At 41.4% G+C, this 23514-nt stretch overlaps 1 protein-coding gene across 1 annotated transcript in view; it reads left to right on the top strand.

The window, feature by feature from the left end:
* Positions 1–23514, top strand: part of CDH4 (cadherin 4) — a 468873-nt gene that overhangs the window by 299120 nt on the left and 146239 nt on the right. Inside the window, exon 4 of the mRNA XM_075516899.1 lies at positions 2884–3060. Within this exon, the coding sequence (XP_075373014.1) occupies positions 2884–3060 (177 nt within the window). The remainder of the gene's footprint in view (positions 1–2883; positions 3061–23514) is intronic.

Here is a 23514-nt window from a genome sequence, read left to right on the forward strand (position 1 = left end):
AAAACAGAATTGGAAGCTGTATTTTATAATTAATTTAATTTGGTGTCACATTCTGCTTCTGAGTTGAACTTTAGATCTTTGCAAACTTGAAGGTATGGGAGAGTTTTCTGGGGCTTGCGGTTAGTCGTTGCTGTTATTCCAGAGATGTTCTTGGATGTTTCAGTCAGAGATCTGAATAGTTCTGGCATTTGTACTCACCAGACTTTGTTACTGCATTTGTCTCACAGCTTTTAAACAGCAGAAAACATGTACAACATATTTAAACAACACCAGAGAAATTAAGGTCAGGAGAATGCATCGTCAACAAATGAAGATATAAAAGAGCTGCTGTTTAAAAAAAAAAAAAAATTGTTGTTGTAAGACGCTTTTGAAATTCTACATACCAAATTCAGAGTCATGTTGATGGTTTATTCTAATGTAGGAAAACATCATCAAGAGTGACAAGCAAGCTAGTCACTGTCTAGTCACCTGCCAGCAAATATTTCATAAAGACTAAAAAGGCTGGTACTGCCTTGCTGAGCTGACACTAATTATTTCAGTATACATGGAGCTTTGGGATTTGTGTTAATTCTCAAGTCTGTCTTTAGTTCAGACTCATTCCACTGTGTAAACTCAGCAGAGCACAAATTATTTGACCATCCTTTCATAATCTGTCCCCACGCTCACTTGCCAATTATATAAACTGATCCAAATACCTGCTCTCAAAGGATCCCCATTTGGGAATCCCAAGCCAATTAAAAAAAAAAGGGGATATCCACTTTTCTGTAGCTCATGTCTGGTAGTTCTATTTCATGTTGACATTCATTTCTGGGTATCTTCTTTAGATAACATTGTTTTCATCAGTGTTCAGAAAAGATACCTTTCTGGTGATAAAACCCTTTTTAGATGAAAACTCTATCGGATATAGCATATTTCATCCCATAGGAAGGATGAGCTCAACAGTACCTACCAATATCCTGAATATCCCAAGAAAGTCTCCCACTGCCGCATTATGATGCTGTTTCTTTGTTCATTACACAGTTAAGTGAGTATTTTTAGAACAACATCTAAATATTCAACAGCAGTGTAGTGATCTTGCAGCAGCTTAGTGACGATGCTGGTAGAAGGTGTATAAAACAGCATTCAGGGGAACACAAAACAGCAGTCACCTTGGTGGCATGAGTTAGTGTGAGAGAGGATTTGAGAAATGTGGCTGTATGTGTGACTGAAAAAGACCACATTTGTCTGTTCTGTGAAAATTGAGCTCTGGAACTGATTCATTTTTAAGATTTGCAGTAAAAATAGCTGCATTTTTGCACAAATGCTTCCAACCATTGCAGCCCGTGGATGTCTTCCCTCCACAGGTAACACAGATCGGAGCCATGATCAAGCTGTACGAGTGGCCTTGCTGTGATGTCCAACTTTCAGCATCCAGAAGATCCACACAGCTTTGGAGCCACCACTCCCTTCCATATACTGTTTAGATTTCATATACTGTATAGTTTTTAGGTGACTGCTTGCTTCATTGCACTTCCAAATCAAGAATTGAAATGTACTAATAGATGGATTTTCATCAAACTATAAACCCCGAAGCAATGATTCCTACTGAAATCAGTGCCTACAGATAACTGCTTGCAAATGTTTGTAGGATGTTTGAGTTTGTGCGTTTCGAGTAAGATTAAAAGTGAGTGTGGCTTAAAATTGCAGGAGCTTCAAAAAATACTTTTCTGGTTTTTCCTAGGTGTTCTGGGTTTTGGGGGTGTTGTTTCTTGGGTGGGGTTTTTTTGAGAAAAATAGCTGAAAATTGTAAAATGCAGAGAATAGTGTTCCCACTGGATCTTACCTCAAGTGAAGAGAACGTGGCTTACAATCTTTCTGATTTATGAAAGTTTAAATATTTTCTGGTTGGAGTCCAGGTCACCATATGGTAAAAAAAGCTAGTCTTTCTTAGTTATCTTTTCTGCGGACTTTCCAGAGGTAATGCCTGGAATCCTAGAAGGCCACAAGGTATTTAAGTATTGGGACTGGCTAACCTCTGAAGAGCTTCTCCAAATCTACATTTCATTGATTCATCATTCTGTAAGGCAGAATTTTTCTAATAATGAACCAGACTCTTTAAGTCCAAACCATGGTCTCACCATTTCTATTTTTATGCTACAGCATTTTAATGTGTCCAACACTGAAGTATGGCATGGACAGAATCCGTAGTTTAAAAAAAAAAATCACAAAGGACTCAAAAGCACCCCAGACAATGAAAATTGTTTTCTAACTGAGATGCGTTACACTTGCCAGGCTGCGTGGGGAGATGTGTGTTTGGGATTTGTGTTCAAACCCCAGCTCTTATAAAAAGGTCATTCCTCATGAAGCACTGAGAAGTTGAGCTAATTCACCTTTGCAGCTGTGGAGCTGACTCTCCCCCTGGTTGTGGTTTGTTTGGTTTGGTGGGATATGTTGCGGAACCACAGACTGCAGGTTACTGTAACCCTGTTAATGCCAAGGAGGAGGGTAACTTCATACTATAAAACTAGGCCCATGACATAGGCTGTGAAGGAATTCTCTCCCTTTTTTTGTGTTCTGGTAGGTTGCATTGACTAGAAATTTGCAGGAACTTCTTTAACCCAATGTACCGCTGAAGCTCCCTGCAGCTGGTGTAATGAAGACGATATATTCTGGGAGGCATCTTGATTTGAGAGTGACAGCTCCATATATTTGTGAAAATGAAGTGGCAGCAGAGTTGCCAGTAAAGCATATTGTGTCTTTGTGATGCAGAAATATATCATGTAAATAACAATAATTTTCACAGTTACATGTGACCATTTGAACGCAGGGAAGCGCCGCTGCTGGGAGAAGTCCTAAGAAGCAAAGAAGCAGCTAACTGGTTTTGCTTTCTTGTTTCCAAAACAGCCAAAAGGAAGGAAGACCGTGCCCGGAGAACTGACGCAGCAGCAAAGCGACACTCTGCTCCCGTGGCGCCAGCATCAGAGCACTAACGGCCTGCGGCGGCAAAAGCGAGACTGGGTCATTCCACCAATCAACGTGCCAGAAAACTCCAGAGGACCCTTTCCGCAGCAGCTGGTTCGGGTAAGTTAAAAAAAGGAACAGAAATAATAATAATAATAATAATGGTAATCTTGCAGTGGGTCTAGTGAAGTAGTAGGTGTGGTCCAAGCTCATGGCATGGGAAGTCTGGCTCGAAGCACAGGCTCTCTGCTCTTCCTCCCTCGTGCAAGAAAAGTTGCCTTTTACACGCTGCTGAAATGCTGCTTTTCCAAAGCATCTTGCCCCAGTTTTCCCTCCCCCAGCTGAACGGCAGCCTAATCGCCTCCTTCCAGCCAGTCCCTCAAGAGACGCTGGCGTTGCTGCCAAGATGGCACTTTGCCCACGCTCTCATCCAGAAAACGGCTGCAGGTGTAAAGCTGGGCTTGGTGACACCCAGCGACGAGGGGGTGCGGCATCCTTCCCTTCCCTTCCTTCGCAGAGCCGGAGTACAGATGCGTGGCGGGGCTCGAGGAAGTTGGCTGCCTGCCGCTGCTGCAGATGGATCCCTCATCCTCTGTATGTTGCTAGTTTCTTTCTTTACGAGGATGATCTCTGAGATCAAATTTACCCATGTGGTTTTCTGTGATGATTATTGGATGACAGGAAAAGAAAAAGAAGGGAAAAGGTGCCTTTGACAGACACATTTGGTTGGTACATTATTGCTGTTGGTAAGTGTTAGCAAAATACAAATACATGTTACTATTCCTCTTGCGGGTGCTGGTTTCAGTTTTTGGAGCAGTAGAAAGATTAGCTGTAAAAAAAAGAATTCCCCGGCAGACTTTTTCAGCTCTTCCCTTGGAAGAAAATGGCGACAGTTACAAAATTTCAGAACTTTTGAGCAACAGTGGTGTGTCATTGGCATCCCTTCTCAGGAAGTTCACCTAGTCGTCTTGAAACAGTGCCTGGATTCAAATGAGTTGTCATCATTACCTGTTTCACACTGATTAGCTGATACTCTTCTGCACAAGCCATGTCTGGGAGGAAGAAAGGAGCTTGCTGAGTGCTTTAGAAGTTCAAGTAAACTTTGCAATGACTCGTGGAATGATTGAAGGTGCGTGTTCCCAGTTCACCACATATTGGGTAAACTTGAATTGTTGGTGTCATTTCTTTGTGCAATTAGGGGAGTACGACAAAGAATACAAAAGCAGCAGGTGGCAAATGTTTTTATGTCTGTCCTGGAAAAACAGGGAGGGAAGCCAAGGAGTCTTTGCATGGTCAGCAGTGCTGGGTATGGAGTGACCCATTAATGTGTTGTCCTACTAAGCTGAAGATATGTCTGAAGAGGAGAATAACCTGATGTGTCAAAAATATCTTCCTAGATCAGATTAATAATTTAGATTAATTCCTGAATTCCTGTGAAAAATAAGCAGATTACTTGCAAAATGAATTTATGCCCTGTTCCGCTCCCTGCTGGTTTCTTTTGAGCTTTGACTAGACAGTGAGAGGGCAACTTGGCACCAGCTTACCGTGGCAAATTTGTTGATTTATAAGGACTGAAATCTTTGTGGCACTTTTTCCCCCCTACAGCCTGGAGATGAAACAGAAGGGCTCAAGAATGCAAAACTCCAGTATTAATGAAAGTGACAAATAATCAATTTTATATAGGTACAGAAAAATTGATATTCATCACTTAAACTACTAGTAACCTTGGAAAGATAACCTAGCTGATGGAAACACAGAGCTCCCAGACTTTCAGCAATACATTCCGTTGCAGTTTTTAAATACAGATGCTAGAGGAAACACTGAAAATGAAGTAAAAAATGGGGTGGGAAGGAAAGAAAAGGCTTACAAAGGGCTGCTTTCCTTTTCACCTGACATACAGAAAGTATTGTAATGACAGAGGAGATCATACAAAGAGTGCAAATCGATTAAGCGTGAGACCCCTGATGTTTCAGGCTTGGGTTGAGTTTCTGCTCATCTGCAGCATCTGGCCTGTTTGCTGGCCCCTGAATGTGAAGCTTGGGTGATTCCTAGCAGGAGTTACAGCTTCCCTGAATGTGAAGCTTGGGTGATTCCTAGCAGGAGTTACAGCTTCCCCTCTTAGACTTTGCTCTTTAATTATCCAGAATAGGACAAATCAACGTCTTCAAAGACCAGCACTATCTGATTGTTTCCATCCACATAATCTTCAGATTGTCCTGAAGCATTCTGCTGTCTTCTAGATCTAGGTAACAGTTTTGATCTGATTTCCCATGCTTTTGCTCACTGGGTACTGAATATTTTTGTGTCCGTCTGCTCACAAACTGGAGCTAGAAGTGCACATGTGAAGTTACAGCTCAGATCCCATTTGTACGGAAGGAAGTCTGTCACAGTTTTCTCTGTTACTTTATATAAAGCGTTCAAACCTAACGCTAGTTCCTGGACACTGAACTTTTTTTGGTCCAGAGCCCTGCTTGAGCTTACATTTTATAGGTATAACTAATGGAAACCAGTCCCTCCATTATGCTATCTTTGGTTCTGGTTACCTCCAAGGAGAGGAAGGGATGGCATGAAAAATCTGAATATTAAAAAACCAAAAAGCCTTACCAGAAGTACATTTTCATAGTACCACTTGCTGTTTGCGTTTTTATAGGTCAGACTAATTTGAAATGCATAGGCAAGCCTTTCGGGTTCCCTCCTACTCCTGCTTCCTATTGTGAAGGTAAAAATTCCATTTTATGGAAGTTGATTAGTTACTTGTCAGTATTTTTAGCAAGGCTGTGCCTGAATGAAGTTTAAATCATAGCAAAGGTGAATGCAGCTTGATGGGAGCCACATACCTCAAAATGCAGCCCTATCTGGTTCAGCTGGGATCAACTATAATTCTCTGCTCATTAAACCATTTCATTCTGATAAAATACATTAAATGAAAAAGTTTTTAGAAAAAAAGAAAAAAGGAAGACTTCACAACATTATCCCTGCCAAAAAAACCCTCTGTTAATTACAGGGTTTTTTCTTTCAAAGGAACATCCGTGTCTGTTCATATGCATCAACCACACTAACTAGGAAATTTATTTCAGAAAAATAATATGTAAAAAATAATAATAGGAATTTCTGATTAGTTTTGGCTGCTGAAAAGATTTACTTATTCTTCAAAGAGTTTAAATAAACATCTGACATGTATAAGCTAAAAATATTTTTTATTGGTATAAAAAATGTTTTGCAAATTTTGGTTTTGTCTTTGAGCTGAGAAAACAGTTATCAAATTTTATTGATATATGCTTATTTATTTTGCAAACATTTATGAAAATCTTGGGTTTAATTTTCTTGTGCTTTACTTCCACCTTTGTATTAGGAATAATATTTTACATGCTGTGAAATATTTTATTGTAGTGAGGATAATTTCATTACTAATTGTCAGGTACTCTCATTATTATAACTATGAGGTCCATAAAAATGCCTATTAAAAATAGAAAAACAATATGAAATCCCCGTCCTTCTCCAAGCAAATGAGTCATGCAGGCACACTGATCACCTAAGATAATATATTAAATAGTTGCGCCCTTGCTGGGCACCATCTATTTTCTCACTGACTCATCCTTTTTAGCTACATGTGTAGCTAATTCTTAATTATCTATTATCTAATTATCTATTAGCTAATCTTGTATTTCATCCTCTTTTGAACTTCAAAAAGTATCTCAGTTTTGGATCCACATGCAAGTCTCTAGCTTCTTCTAACAGGAATCTTGAGTCAGTTTTCAAGGCTGAAGTCTTGGCCCATCTCACTGGGCCGCATGAAAATCATTTATTTAAAAGACCAGCAGTCTTGTGCAGGACTGGCCTTTGGTCATGGCATGCTTAGATAACAGGCTCCTCTATCAACCACTGCAACCGTGTTCACCTTTATGAATGCTCCAAACTTCTAACTTTATCTCCAGGACCTTTCTAGAGCTCTTAAGAGCCGACTGTCTCTAAGTTGATCTGCACAGACCCTAATTTTTCCAGCTTGCCTTTATTAAACTTGGAACTGAAGAATGTGGTATTTGCCCATTAGATCTCTTACGATAAACAACTTGTTCATTCTCATTACACCAGCATGAAAATGCACTGAGGATGACCGAGGCAGGATCTTGGTGCTCTTACAGACTGCCTTGATTGCGTGCTACAGGCACAGCATGCTCTCTCATATCCGAGCGCTGGTAATCTCAGACACAAGAATACTAGAAATAATCTAATGTTTATAACAGGGAATAAGAGGGAAGGATGCATTTTATGTAAATTTAATCAGAAAGTCCTGAAGTGGTTTGGAAAGTTGGAGGAATATAATATACCTGAAGACTCTTGCATTGCTTCTTAGCAGAGGTGTCATTGATTGGTTGGGTTTTGTGCAGCATGCTGCATGTTAATGGAGCAGAGAGCTCTTAGCGCACAAGAAAACCCCACGGTGGACTCATGGGTGGTTTTAGCACATGTTAAGCTAATACTTAATAGGAAAAAAGTTGATAGCACACTCAAGAGCTCCACAGCCCATTTGTGTGCCGTAGCCCATCCTGGCGCAGGAAATAGGTGTAGCGAGACAGTTCTCCAAAGGCTAAAATCCCAGTGTTGGAGATATATGAGGTATATACTGAGCTGGGAAATCCCCGCCAGCTTGGACCATCAGCCCTCAATATTGCCATATCCTTTGCTCATCATGGCTATTTCAGCATGCACCTTTGCACTGTTTTAAGTAGTTTTATTGTAGGAAATCCCTCATGCCTCCTCTATCAACCACATTGCTTACTGCTGTGAAATCGGCAGTTCAGAATCCATTAACTCCCAGCTACAAGACAGATGGCATCTGTCTGTGGGGAGAGAAGGTTTGTTGAGAAAAGGCCTTGCAAATGCTTCCCGAAGGGCATCAGACCTTACTTTTCCTGCGAGAGACGCAGACAGCCTCAGTTACAAATAGGCCTAGATCTTCCTTGTTCTTCATGGGAACAGGTGTTTCTTTTGCCTTACCAACCACCAAAAAAAAAAAAAAAATTGCTAGTTCTGGCTCTCAGTACATCTTGTCTTTGGTATCCCTGTGAGCATCACCAGCTGAAATTCAGAAATTAGGCGATTTGGTCTTTATTGTGACAGTCAGAGAGAGATAAGAAGGAGCAAGCCCAGAGGGTGGAGAGGAAATGGGACATGGTGCAAGTTGTGTTGCTCTGTACAGGCACAGCTTTTCTTATAAAGATGGTTAAAGGATGTAGATTGCAACAGCTCTTGGCTCGTGACTGTGATTTCACGCCACAAACCAACCTGACACAAAAGAGAGAAAGATTAGCAGTAAAATGATTCATTAAGCATTTTCTGTTGCCACGGTCTTGGCTCTGGTATTGATCTGTCCTCTGTGTGTGTGTTACCAAACCAGGACTCAGCATGCTTGGAATGAATGGAGAAAGGGAAATAGGACACATTGCTACTTTCTTGACACATGCATTTGAAATTTCTTATAAACATGCAGTTTAAAGCAGGCTCCTAAATATATACCACTCTATAGATATTCCTCAAACTACGTTCCTTTGTTTGCCTTCTCCCTGGCGTATGAAGATGTCATTCTTAATCTACAGCATTTCACAGAAATAGAAGGCCAGATCCTGACGTAAATTCATGCGTCTCTGCCAAAGCTGGTGGGGCTACACCAGCGTATACCATTTGGGAATCTAGGTCGAAGAAAGCAGATGCCCAGTGCTTTATGGGCTTTACATGCACACGCACTCACAGCATTATGGATTGAAAAGTGCAGCTACAGCATAAATGCTCCATTTGAAATTCTCTTACAACAGCATTCAAGCCTATACTGTAATTATACATATTGTATTTCCTTGTATTCAGACCCATGGGGAATTTATATTGTCCTTGCTAAAGCCAGAGGGACTGAAGGAAAGCAGTCATTTAATGATTCAGCTGTCTTGGGCTCTATGATTTAATCAATCATATGAAAGAAATTTTTAGATTCTTTGTGTTTAGAGTTCTCTTGTCTGAGCAGAAAATGTTCCCTTTTTGAATTGCTTTAATAGCTGTATTTATGCAGCTGAAAGTTCCTTAAGAAATGAAAGTAAAATCAAATTGCTGAGAATGCCTAGATAATTTATCGGAGAATATTCAATTAGAATATATTAATATTTTAGATTTCCATCATTAATTTAATATTCAGAGATTTAATTTAGTCGTTGAATTGCTGTAGTGCCATGCGTGGGTAGATTGTTAGGCTGAGTGCTTGGAACACCTGCCACAAATGGGTGAATCTCACTTTGATTCCCAAGAGCACAAATGCCTTTCTACTGACATAAGTCTTGCAGCAAAAACTCAGACACTAAATCTTGCCTGTGCTCTGCATTTTTCCATAATTGCAGAACGGAGTAATACAACCTTCTAGCAGAAATACATGCAAGAGCCTTATTTATTTATGTATTCAAATCCAGACTGAGGGGGAATTTGGTGCTTTGTGGTTCTGAGTTTGTCAGTGTATTACTGAAGAATTTCATTTTGCCAGCCGGCCTTGTTACTTACTCAAGGAGAACCGTCATGAGTGAGTTTGGGATTTTAAGGTGATTGACACTTTGCAGACAAATATCAAGGACTCCCATTGCCCAGTTCAGCTATAAATACTGCCCTTGAGATTTTGCCGTTTTCCAGGATGCTTTGGGAATAGTAACATGAGTGGAAAAAAGCCCCACTAAATAATAAAAAAACACTAAATCATAAAATGCCATGTGATTTGGAAGTGATAAATTTCCATCAGATATAGTCCCAGTTGCATGAAAGAAATGGAACCAATTTTTAATTTCCCACACAACATAAAAACTGAGATTCTCAGAAGCCATTGGCAGCAACAAGTGTGCTCCCACTCTGATCGGGAAGTATCAGCATGAAATTTCAGAAGTCTTAAAATTCATTGATAATATTTCTGATTTTCTTCAGGTTTAAGCAGAATCTCAGGATGATACTTTTTTTGGTTGATAGTTTATAGTATGGGTTAAAGTCAGGTCGGGGTCCAGGTGCCATCATTACAGGGTCAATGTCTGTGCTTGGCACTTGGTGTCTTAAGACTTACATTCATGTACATGGATCGTTACCTACTGTTGGTACAAATTCTGGTCAGATTTGTGCTAATACATTCCTAGAAAGGAAAGCCATCATGTAGCTACCAATTTTGCAAGCACAAAAAACGGAGAGGTTATGAAGAATGAAGGACAGTGAAAATCTGGGGTGCAGTGAGTCAAACCGAGAGGGTACTGGGATAACAGACCTTTGGTCTGACCTCATGTATGATATTTTAAACTGTTTTGCAGTCATTCAGCATCCCCGTGAGGCAGTGAGGTAGGATATACTAGCAGGTATTTGTGACCCTACCACTAACTGCTACTTGTCAAATAAAAATTTTAAGTTAGATCCGTATAGTCTTTGCTTAGGTATTCTTCTATACAGGATCTGATTTTTCAACCTGTTTGCATAAGTGAGGATTGTCTTTCTTTCACAAATAAGAAACCGAGGCAGAAAAGATGAGTGGCTTTGTTCAAGACCACAGAGCTGTTGCCATGGCCATGAGCAGCACTCTCCAGTTATCAGCACCTGGGCCTGTCCTTGGGTTATTTGAAGAATCTCATAATGGACTTGGGTTTTATCGAGTAGTCAGAAATCTTTTGTTGATGGTTATATTCAGTCACTTCATTTTGTGTCTGAGTTCAGCTGCTACATCTGTGCATCAGGTCTGCTAATGTGCAGGCTTGTTTTTACAGTGATTCAAAGGTCCTTGTCTGCCACGATCCAGGGACTAAGCAGCAGCTCCCTTTCTCTGCTGGGTGTCAGTCGATTCCCCACCACCACCCCCATCCAGCCCTTACCTTTTAGCTCCTGCTCCAAGTTCACCTCGGGAGCAGGAAATGTAGGAAGCACAGAAGGATAAGTACCCCTCGCCTTGAACTGTCGTACCAGGCATAATGCAAAATAGTTCATCAATCACTCCAAAGAGTATTTAGCTGCAATACCCCATTGCATATATTGCAACATATCATTACATCCCCATCCTCTCCAGAAAGTGAGATAACTGTAATAGCCGTTCAGTATGGCTGTCATTATGTGTAAAGGCAAAGACAGGAAGGCATAGTCAGAGCTAATGTACACAGCTCATGAAAGCTATTGAAAATCCGTAAAGACAGAGTGTACACAAAAACAGAGGGTTAATTTACTAAGAAAAAAGCTTTGGTTTTGCTCATGCCTTTTCCAAAGAAAAGTAGTAATAATGAAAAAAGCGGAGACACAAACAGAGACAAAGAACTTGCAATCTGCCTCTCTGCTGCTGTAGTTCATTATTTAACACTCATCACCCACATTAGTAATAGGTTACTGTGGGACTTAGTTTCTTTGATGAGTTGAAATGGAGTCCCGAAGACATAGTGGCACTGTGTGGGTGTGAGTTTGGATTTGCAGAATGGTAGTGCAGATAAAACCTTGACAGCTAGGCTGTTGCTAAAATTCACTGTATCAGGCTGGAATGAGATAGGAAGCAAGAAACCCATCCACGCTTTTTCTTTCCTTACTATTGCATATGTTCTTGCTAGTCTGCACTGCTGAAGAATTAAATTCAGCACCCTGGAATTTCAGATGTCAGCTTTTAAGATTTTAGAGAATTTACTCTTGGGCTAATTTTAAGCTTTCAGTGCTGCAGTTAATTGTTTTTTTTATCACTGCTGAGATTTTCAGTGATAAAGGTGTCACCATCTCAATCCTTTCTCAGCTGTCTCCAGTGCAGACTGATGAGAGGTGTAAGCCATGGTTAGATGATGGGGCAGCAAAAAGTGGACGTGCAGGAGGTTACCACGGTTTTCATTAAAGGCCCCATTTCTTTGCAACTTCTTCTTTCCCGTAGCACTTACCATTTTTTTAATAATTACCATATTTTTAATAACATTCATATTTGTAGCTAATTTCCTTAATTTAAAGGACATTTTCCTCCTATCCGAACAGTTAGACAACTTAAAAACAAACAAACAAAACCTTGGATTATGTTAAGGGAAACATTGTGCCCAAGGCAGTTTGGGTATCTGCAGATGGTACTGAACGTTTTGGCCCTTGTTCAGCAGAGATTTTAAGTACGTGCCTAAATCTGAGCCTTTAAGTAGCTCCAGTGGCTCTTCTGAGTCTATTTAGTGGCTGGAAACTAAGGACACAAATAGTGCCTCACTGGATTAAGACCAAGCATTCAGCATTATGCAGTACCAACCTCTTTGGCCATGCTTACAGTTTTTCTTAGATTCCTGATTTTTATTTACACTTCTCTGCGTGTACTGCAAGCGTACAGACACCACACTTCCAGGTGTACACACACATCCAAGCCTTTGCATATGTCACGCAAGCATATTCCTTTTTTTGGTCTTTTCCAACCTATACGATTCTGTGACACCAAGCCAGAAGCCTACCCTGAAAAGCCAGCTACTAGACCTTGGTTTCATGTTTTTGGCACTAGGTAAAAGAGAGCTGAAATTCTGTTCCCTCCATGAACCAAGAGAAACGCATGCATCCCCAAAAGCCCCTGCAGCAGGGTGAGCTGGGCAGGGTGAGCTCGCCCTTTAAGAGGGACGGGGGGTTGGCAAAAGGTGCAGGAGGTTTTGCCTTCCTCTCCATGGAGAAATGAGGTGTGTTTGACTGCAGCTGACCCTGACTGCCGGCCGGCACTCTGTGGAAAAAGCCTCTAGGAAGAGCAGGGGCTATTTATGCTTCATTAAGGATGAGGTAGACGTGCTGGCGAAGGACTTCAAGGTGAGTGACTTTTCAGAGCGTGGTGCAGGGCTCAGCTAGAAGCGACTGGAGGGGAAAGCAAAGGAGGCTGCTCTGAGCAAAGCTCAGGTGTTTTGTGTAAAAGAGAGTAAGCTAGCAAAAGAGTGAAAATGAGAATTTGGTGTGGTTTGTGGTGTCATTTCATGTTGATGGAGGGCTGCTGAGCGTGCACCCAGCCTCGCACGGCCCTGGCGAGGCCCTGTGCTGCGCAGGGTTGTGCTTCATCACTAATCTATTCCTGGACGTCGACAGGCAAGTGGGGAGATAGCGGCTGGGGGATGAGGAGTCAGCACGGGCTGTTATTCCAATAAGACGATGTTTTAGAAAACTTTCATGTAACTTGTATAAAGGGTCTCTTCCCTGCCTCAGATGTGTGCATGGTTTCTGGGATGTGTGTGTATATATATATATGCACATACATATGAGAGATAGCTGGAAAAAAGTCATGCAGAGTATTCAGCCTTGTCATAATGAACTGCCTGGGCGTGCCTGCCCCCTGCAAAGCTGTACCTGACTAATTCCACTTTGGGGACTGTATTTTGGAGACCAGGACTAAGCCTCTATGACTCAGGTTATAAACTCCTACAACCAAAAGTTTCTAGTGGAAATATTAATAGACCCTTAAATGCCATAGTGCTGGCAGGCATCGCTGGGACAGTTCACCTTCCTGACTCCCTTTTTCACTCGTGATCTCTGCTCATTTTAATCAAAATATTACATCACCTGAGGAGGTATTTGCATCTGTACTTGCATTTACAGTCCTTTGAGGCTGTTTTGCAGTTGACTTATTTGTTTGATTTGTGCCTTCAAGGCTTTGTGAGCTCTAACATTTATTTAAGTAAATAAGCTAATTTTATTGTTGTAAAAAGTGGGGCAGTTTAAGGAAGGAGAAAGGCCGTGCAGGCTTGTTGTTTCTGTCCAAAAAATGAAAGGCACACATTGTGTTGTGAAAAGATTGGATGTAGAGCCCGTGGTTTGCCCCTATAGAGGAACTGGCAATCCCTGCTCCTCCAGTGGCCCCCTCTGCTAATGAAACTCCTCTGGGGGAAGATGTACAGCTGTGCCACCCCTGCTACTACGGGACTACAAAAAGTTCAGTGGAGATGGCTAATTTGTTGTATTTCCAAGTCGCTGTGGAAAGTGTGGCAGCTAAAAGGCAGTGTTTCTGAGCGCACTGTAAGCTATTCGGAGTTATTGCTAAAGTCACATCACTGGAAGGGAGCGTATTCGTAGAGAGAGGGAGAGAAATTAAGATTAAGGATCCGCACTAAAAAGCATTGCTAGTTAATCCAGAGCCCTCTGAAAGGGTTTCTGTGAGTTGGAAAACAAAAATAATTGTTTGGCCAGCTTATGTTTTCAATGGTGTGCTTTGCAGTGAAATGATGACACAATTTACTTACCAGTAAATGGCATTCAACTGCATCTAACAAAAAGAAATTAGAGTAGAAGAATCAGACATTGTCAGAGCATAAATCTTTTACGGAAGATTATAGCAGTTATTTATTATTTGAAAGCAAAGAATTGAGAAGCAAGGTGGCAGTTTTCTTTCAGTGATGGGAAATGCACCCTCTAATGTCTCCATGGAAAAAAGAAAATGCTGCACCAAAGCATTCACATTCAGCTTGATGGCAAAACCACTATTCGTTAGCATCTGTTTTTGCAGGGAAACTCCTGTTAAGAGAGGAATTTAAATATCGGAGGAAGCATTTCCAACAACTGTCTGGGTTTACCGAATATTTTTCAGACAGTGTTATGTTTATGGCGCAGATTTTTGTATGCTAAAGGAAAAGGCAATTCAAAATTTATGAAACAGCTGCTGCGTCTTGAGCACCTAAGGGACAGAATGACACAACATATATGTATTTCTGAAGTCATTGAAAGAAAAAAAACTTTCTGTTATTTCTTTTGAACCATAACCCATGGTATCTGCAAGTATTAAAAGTTTTCTTATAATTTTTTAATTAGACATGAATACAAAATTTAACATTCAGGTATAACATACTATTAGGAAATCAGCTCTTTTTCTTCTCTTTCTGTATCCATCCAGTTGTTCAATGTCCCCCTCCTTTTTTTTTTTTATTTTAACCTCTTGTTCTTAATGAGACTTCCTCCTTCTCCCCATGACTCTTTATGTAAGCAACCTTAGCTCTTGATTAATCAGTAATTGGGGAAGGAGTCATACTGATTTCAAGTCTCTCGTATCATATGCTCCAGCTGAAATTCAAAACTAAAATCTAAAGGAAAGCCATAATGTCAATATTATGCTATGTCTAACCATATGATGACAAAATCACATCAGAGTCAGACCAGGCAATATCTATTTATATAGGCACAAATCTGTCCTGCTTGATATTGGGTGTAACATAATCGTAATTCTCTCCCACGGCTGCTTTCCGCACACATTCCCCCTTATTGCCTGCCTTTGTCATGATCAGCATTCAATATTTTGCCTTAAAGTTTACTAGGCCCTCTGTCATCTTATCTGACACGTACTGTTTCACTTCACTTCATGTTTGCGGAGCAGTTAGGGCCTAATTCAAAGTTTAATGAGCCCTCATTAACCTCCGTGAGCTTTGGATCAATCCCTTGTAGTCTAATATGGTAATAATGCCAGGGTATTATGGAGTTAAAAGCTACCATACAGTGGTCTGAGGATAAAGTCGCTGCGGGCGTGCGGCTTAATGGGGTATTAATTGGATAGAGGGTATTCATAAGTACTGAGCACTGAGTGTGTATATTGTTGAAAGAACAGAATAAATGCTGAATGGTATGATCTTAAAGTAAGGAAAACTTGCGTTTCCCTTTGCATCGGTCTTTACTGTAACTATGCATAAGGCATTTGAGGAGTTAATGCAGATTGGGGAGAGTTTTCTGGCCCAGGTTAATGGGTGCTGTCACTCGCAATTCATCTTCTCTCTTGTAATCCTGTTCTGAAGTTCTGCCCGCGTTGGCTCCATCAAAATCGTTCCTCAAGAAGCAAAGTATTCACAAAAAGGTGGTAGCATTGGAAAGGATTCATCAAAGGGAGCTGCTAATTACACGCAACAGCTTTTTCATTTCCTTTTTTCTTCTCTGGGATAAGGTACCTTCAACACATCATTTAAAATAATCTAAAATGTTGTGTTGTCTGAGTTCTTGTTGCCAGTAAGCCTCCTGTAAGCGAGCCATCGAGGCTGGCGCTGTATTTCTATGGACTGCTTGTAGTATTCCCTTGAGGCTGTGCTGATAGAAGACCTACACCAAGGCATGTCAAAGCAGCTCATACTAAATATTTTATTCTTCTTTCTTCTTTTTACCCTGTCCGGATTTAAAGAGTTCTTAATTCTTGGAGGTGCTGTATTTATTAAGAGCCACAAATGGGAGCTGCTGGGGCCAGGGGTATGGGAAGGCTGCACATGGTGGGGCTGTGGATGGCCCTGCTCTCCAGACCCTTTCTGCTGCAGCCTTCCTGTAATTCTTTTTCTTTCCCTCTCCCATCGCCTCTCCAAAACCCTGACCTGTGGCAGGGCTCAACATCCAGCTGACACGAGCAGAGGCAGAGCTTGCCTGTGCCTGCAAAGACCACATGGACCCAGCCTGCCTGACTTCAGTCACAGCGCTTACCTGCGTTGCCCAAGTTACCTGTGTCGAAGATCGGGGTGAGAGCGCTGCCGTGCCTTGCACAGTAGACAAGGCACGTGAAGACAAACACACTCCTGTATTTCTTTGTGCTGGGAGCAGTGCAGTGACTTACATCTACATCTCTACATCTACATCTCTCTTACAGAAGCTACATCTCTACCTCAGGCAGTGTGCAGGGGAGGACTGGGCACAGCGAAGAATTAATCCTTGTTGATTTAGATTCCCTTATGGGCCGATGGGAGTTAGATACCTGGGTGCCTTAGCAAATCCTGCCTCATGCCCAGATGCCTTTAAAGTGTGGATCTTTATAGCTTAGGACCATTTTCCATTTATTCTCTCCTGTGTCGGAGGTAGGGTCTTAGGATAAAGAAAAATAGAAAGTGGGAAAAATATAAAATAAACAGTTCCTCCTTGACTCTTCATGCTGTTTCAGATCTTTAAAGTTAAAAGCCCTTGAAGGAAAGAGTGTAGTGGTGTGGGAACATCAGCAGGGCAGGAGTGAACCTCGGTCTGAGGCTGTGGAGCCCTTCCAGTGCCCTCCCAGTTCCTCCGAGTAACAGAATAAGGGAGACCGCGGGCTCCGACACAGACCTCTGAGTAGTAACGACACACGTGGACAGGGATAACCCCCCCACTGGTCCTTGAACCTGCTTGGGCCCTGATCAAGAGAACAAAATCGCTTGCAAAGCCACTGGAAGTGGCCAAACCAGCCCACGCGAGCATGCAAAGAGCCGTGGTGCAAGGGAGTGAGTGCTGTCGGTTCTCTCTATCCCAGGGACACCAAGTCCCATCTTCTTGTCGGGCTGACATCAGCAGACTTTGCGCTGGCTTTCACAGCTCCGTGGTGGGGACACCAAGCTGCTGCCGCCTGTTGTTAGCTGTTACTGCGTGTGCAGCCATGGAGGGGTTTGGTATTTTGGCATCATCAGGGAAGATGGACTAGTTCTTTTCACTTATTTATCCTAGATATTCTCTGCGCTTTTTGCTTTTTTTGAAGAGCTTTTCCTTTCCTTCTGTGAAGCCACAGATGTAACAAGTCCTGTCTTCCCCCATGCAGCCAAGTGCTTTTTCCCTTTGGGCTGATGACAAGTCACTTTTTCTCCATATAGCTAAGAAAAAAAGAACAATCACATATGTAACCATTATAGAAATGTTTTTCTGGAAACTCCCAATACATGCTCCAGAAGACATGTCCCAGTTCTATTTTATTTTTAAGCAAAAGGCTGTGTAGTAGTTGTCTCTGTACTGCCTGTGCCAGCCTACGGTTCTCAGCACCAGTTCTTGCCTATCCTAATCCCATATGTGAACCAGGCTTGAACATATATGCTAAGAAGGACTAGGAAATTCTGCTTGATTCGGTGCTGTCCTTTTTATTCTTGAATTGATTAAGCTGCTGCTAAAATAAGCCTTCTTTTTGAGGAGTTCTCCAATGCCCTTCTCTCACCTCTAGAGCAATACTGTAGTTTACATACCTGCCTTCCTCATGTCTTGACATTCCCAGTGCTCCCCTTAGACTTGTCTCCTGTTCCTCCATTTCAGGTCTTACCTACTTCTGCCTTCTCCTTTTAATTTTTGCTGTTGTGTGTTCCTGGGAAAATCTGCCCGAGTGCTTTCTCCACCTTGGATGGTACCCACGCTGCTGCTCACATTCTAAATCAGGAGTCGGTCACAATCCCTGAAAACTCCGAGGTCTGCTGAAGTCTCATCTGTCTCTAGTTCTTGCACCTTCAGTCTCCAATCCTACGTAATTCCAAACTTTTCTTCTAAGGCATGAGAGTAAGAAATACTAAAAAAAAGTAAACTTGCAGTGACTCCAAGAATGGAGAATGTAAATACAGAGCAATCAGTGATGAAACCTTGAGCATGCCCACCGTTGTCTTTCTTGGACTTATGTACCAGTTAAATGTCACCACTCCAGTTTTCTTGAAAGGCTGCTGTGTTTTCTTATGGGACAGCATGGGTTGAAGTGTGGACGTTTTACAGCTGAGGGTATTGCTTCAAGGGTTGCGTCAAAGTGTCGGAGACTTCATTAATCTTTTTCATTCAGTCTTTCTGGTTGAGCTTTTTTTATTTATAATTATATATCTATCTGACTGAGAAAGATGTTTATCCATTCAATTTGATGATGAATGATCAAGAAGAAAGTATGGACAGGATGCTTTTAGAGCCTTTCAGCCCCGTAGTTGTAGCCACTTATACTGATAGCTTGCACTGGAAAATGGAATGTGAATCAGAGAAAACGTGGGAAATAATAGGAGGAAAATGCAGAATCCATTTCTGATGAGTTATATTAAACCCAAAGATCTTCCACTTCATAGAGAAATTATTTAAGTTTCATGCAGCTTTTGAGATTATGACAAGCTGAACAACTTGTTCTGGCTTGGTGCTCAAGCGCCATATGGTACTACTTCAGCAATTTAATGTGATATTATGAATAAGAGTGCATGAGTAGTGAAATGTTTGGGGTTTTTGTATCATATTGGCCTTCTGCAGTAGACTTTAAAAATGAATTCCGTTTAGAGTAAGGGAAGGGAAAAAAACCTCAGACCTGCAGATTTCAATAGCATAATTGCAGCAAGCAAATGGAAAATGAATTTGTGGTGTTTAGGAAACCAGTTGCTGACAGAATCCCTTGAGCAGGTGGGGACGACCCATATTCTACAGGCCCTGCTCTCCTTTTAGGCGTTCTCTCGTACAATGCTAATATTACCTTGGAGGAAAAATCTTTATGTGCTGGTTTCTATGTTCAAGATTAGTGGTTTGCAAATAATAATTGTTACGCAAGTGGCAATTAACTCTGTGTGTGTGTAAAAAAAAAAAAAAAAAATTAGGATAAGCATGTAATCTCAGACAAGTATATGAAAGTAACAGTCAGCAAAAGATAATAAAATCTCAATGTGCTTGTCTGAAGAAGGGCCATCACTATTCCTTATGTTACTTTTCTACTAGTTATAGGAAGTTCCTTCCTTACATTGTGTTGCTAAAAGCAGTTCATGGGTAGCAGAATGCGACTGCCGAATTTTGGAGGATGAAGTAATGTGAAGCCGTGAAGTCTGGTACAATTTGCAGGTAGTGATCTCGCTTAGTGTGCTAACAGTCAGTTTATAGTGAGTTCTGTAGATACGACAAAGCCTGCTTCTAAATATATGCATCAATTAGGATGGATTTGAAACAATCGTTTGTGTAAATCTTGTGTCTGGAGACAGCTATGGTGAATGGAGAAGACCATGTTGGCACGTGGCTGTGCGACCATCGTGAGCTATAACTGTCAGTCCTGGTGAGCCCAGAGGGGACGGGACTGCTCCACCAGTCCAGATCCGACAGGAGGAATTGCTGGGAGGTGGAGGGGTGGCACAGGGGCTGTCTGAGGATCCATGGCTTTATTTTCTTTCCTGTAGCTAGAAGGTCTTCACCTGCTGAGAGAGATCGAAGCTGGGGCTTTGACCCAGCAGCTTAGAGGATATCAGTATTGGGTAATTTTGTCTTCTCTCTGTTTTTAAATGTACTTTAAAATGGACAAAAAATTATTTCCCAGCCTGTCCAGAGCAGAGACCCTTGAGGTTGTGTGTCAGGGGCTGGCTGAAGACAGATGAGCTTGGGGCTATTGCTGTTGCTCTTGAAGTGCTTGCTCTGGAGCAACAGAAAGGTGTCCTGAGCCTCGGGTTGTAAAGGAGAATTTTTCACACATTCACCAAGATTTTGGTCTCTGTGCCAGCTGCAAAGGAAGGAAGGTCTGGCCTGTGGACAACAGGACTGATACTCCGCCAGGGTGTGGGTTGGCAGCTGGAACCAACTTCATCTGCAGCTGTTTGCACAGAAGGTTGCTGCTGGGGCCCAAAATCTATGGACCTCTGTAGCTGTGGCTTCATGGAGCCTGCCTTAATGCAGGTGAGCAGAGAGGGGCCTTGGTGAGCACATCTCTCTTGAATGCAGGAGTTGGGCCACCCTTAACCTATGCAAGAGAAACCTCCCATGTATTAATATCCTTGCAGACTCCTGGAAATAATTCTTCTTTGCATGTTTCAGTTTCCTCAACATGCAGTTAATAAATAATAAATGCCCTTTGGGGGTGGGGGGGCAAAGGGTTTAAAAAGAATAAGGACAACCGAGACCAAATTTTCCAATTTTGCATGCAAACTCTTGTGAAAACTTGGGTGTGAACTTTGCACAAAGGCTGCATGATGCGTAGGGAAACACAGCCAGCGAACGTGCAAATGACCAGTTAGATCAATGCAGAGCTGGTCACTTGAGTGTTTATTTGCGATGCTGGCCTAACTAGTTGTACTAAATGTGTGCCTTGAAAATTTGGCCCTGTGTCTTAGCCTGAATTAGAGCTATAGTAGGAGAGTTTTAAGGGACAAATGCTACTTTGAACACAAACTGTTCATATGGAAAAATGTCTGGATTTTTTTAAATAATTTTCAGGATTTGTCAGGTCTGGATGTTTCTCTGAATTTGTTTTTCAAATGGCGTTTGGTTCAGAATAGAGCTTTAGTTTATAATGTATATAGTGCCTCCATGCCACAGAGCTGACTGGTTTTCACCAGCTGTTTTGCATTGGTTTTCTACTCCGAGGATTCCTTTCTTCTTGTTCTTAATATATTCCCAGTTGGAATTTAGTTTCTGAAAAAATAGTGCATTGCTGCAGTGATTTTTAGCAGTTGTATCCTTTTATGCATCATTCTCACACAGTGTGAACATTCTAACCTTTTCTTAATTATTAGCATTTCCATTCCCACTGTTCATTAATCTACGCTGGGCAAGGACCACGATGTGTCACCCAAGGATGCTACTGTGGCAGCCGCTCAGCTCTTGCTCTGTGGAAGCCCCCTGCCTACAGAGATTTTCATGGGGCATCTGCTGTTTCCCTTTTGAAGTCTGAACTTAAAACTGATTTATTTATTTTGTAATGGATAGGTTGGCTTGCTGTCCTGGTGAGTTACCTCCTTTTGTAAAGCTCTTTGAAGCGCTAGATATGCTAAAATGTTGTATAAATCCAAGTTGCTGTTACTGCTCTTGAGTAGTAAATGGTGTATAGCATATTCATAATACCAGTACACAAACCCAATTGCAGCTGAATTATGGCTGACACATGGTAAAATCTAAAATGAGGAACTGATAGAAATTAAGCAGTAAATTATCCAACAAGGTTGAGGTCCAGCCTCTCTTCCTGTGGCTCCAGTTCTCACTTGCAAATTGAATTGTGGCTGAATCTATAGCTTTAGCTATCTGACTTTTGTTCTCGGATATTTAGTAGTACATGGTCTCAGACTTCAATTCACAATTGAATTGCAGGCACAAATGCTGTTGATGCTGAGGGAGGCTAAATGACTTGGCAAAAGTCAGACAGGAAATCCAGGGTATATTTGAGAACTGCACAGAGTCTCCCAAATCCCCCAGTGTAATCCTCCCACCTTACCTTTTTGCATTTGCTCTGGAGTTGTTAAGACGTTGCTGGTGGTAGCTTGAAAGCAGAGCTGATAGATATTTCTACGAAATCTAGTTTTAAAAATAAAATTTAGCCAAACTGAAACTTATTTTGAGTGTTCACATTCCATATTATCAGCAGCATTATACTTTTCATAATGAACAAAGGCCCCAGTGTTCAAAATGTGACTGTATTTTGGCTTAAATTATTAAGATTTTAATTTTTAAGTAGGTTTTGTTTTTCATTAATTTGCTGCAGATAAAGAAAAAGCCCACTTTCTGAATAGCTTTTCTTTAGCCTACAGTTGGGTTGTACTCCTGAAATACTAGTTAATTCTCAAATTCATTCAACCTCAGGTTTCCAAACTGTATGTACTGAAAATGTAACCACTTTCCTCTTGGTGAGAGTATAGTACTTATTATTTTTTAAAGTCTACTACTGGGCGAACTGCGCTGGTTTTGATGTTGATGATGAAGCTTTAATTGCACTTCTGAAATCCTCATCATGTGTAAAATAGCGCCGCTAAACTAAAACAGGAATATCATCGCATAAAAACCAGGCAACCTGGAGTATGATTAAGAGACAGTAATTTTTCCTTATTCCAACCAGCATGGTTTCAGTTTTCATACTTTGCTTTTTAACACTTAACTGCTTGTGTAGAAGCATGTATTCCCTACCACCGTCCAAAGATTTCCGTACAGTCTCATAACTTTGTCCCACTCCCTCCTGCACAGAAACATTGAAAACTCTACTTGAATCCGAACAGTTTTTAATTTCCTTAAGATTTATCTGCAGCCGAGCCGCGTTTGAACAGCTTGCTGCATTCACGGCTTCGCTATGTTTTGAACATGTTGCCATGTTTGGATGGCAGGAGGTTAGGAGAAGATGGCACCGCTCGGATGCGTGTCCTCTTTGGAGAGATGCTGTTTGACCCTTAACTCCTTGTTTTCATGCATGGCATGGAGTGCTGTTGTACGTATGTAATGATATCAGCAGTGTGGTAGTAAAGCAAAATTACTTTAAAAATTCTTAGTATCTGGAAAACAGGAAGAAAAAATGTGAATATTGAAAAAATCTGCTTTCTTCAGCGGGTGCTAAAGCTGCACCTGCCAGCAAGCGCTAATAGGGCTTAGTTCACTTCTCTGAACATTACTCAGGGGAGATTTTGGACCAAGTTTCCAGTCTTGCCAACAGTTTCTTTCTCCACTTTAATTCATTAATTAGCAGCTATACCTGTTTACATAATTAAGTGTGGGAGAGCTTTTATTGGTGTGTTGCCATATGAAATGTCACAGTGTTCTCTTGATCAGATTAGAAATGTCTGACCAGAAAGTCTCCAGCATTTCAGGACATTGCGTGTGACTCATGAAAGTGAGCAGCTAATGATGGTGCTGTTGAAACAGTCAGCCCAGGCACATTTTCTACAGGATGATTTCCCAATGCTCAAATACTTGAAAGTCAAGAAATTTCGTACTTTTATGCATGCGTGTTTAAATTTAAACTTGTGCTCTCAAATGAGATGTTTTAATTCAGATGCTCGGTTTTGCTTAGAAATAGAAAACTGTCATTTGATTCCAAGTCAGGGTAGTTGGGAATGAGCAGTGTCGGGCGTCGGGCTGTCCTGCCTCACCACAGCATGCCGATGTCGGGGGACTGGTCTTGCGCGAGGTTGTGCAAAGTTGCTATGAAGTTGGCACCAACACGTGTAAAAAAAGTTT

Source organism: Mycteria americana, chromosome 14, assembly GCF_035582795.1.
Source record: "Mycteria americana isolate JAX WOST 10 ecotype Jacksonville Zoo and Gardens chromosome 14, USCA_MyAme_1.0, whole genome shotgun sequence".
Lineage (NCBI taxonomy): Eukaryota > Metazoa > Chordata > Aves > Ciconiiformes > Ciconiidae > Mycteria > Mycteria americana.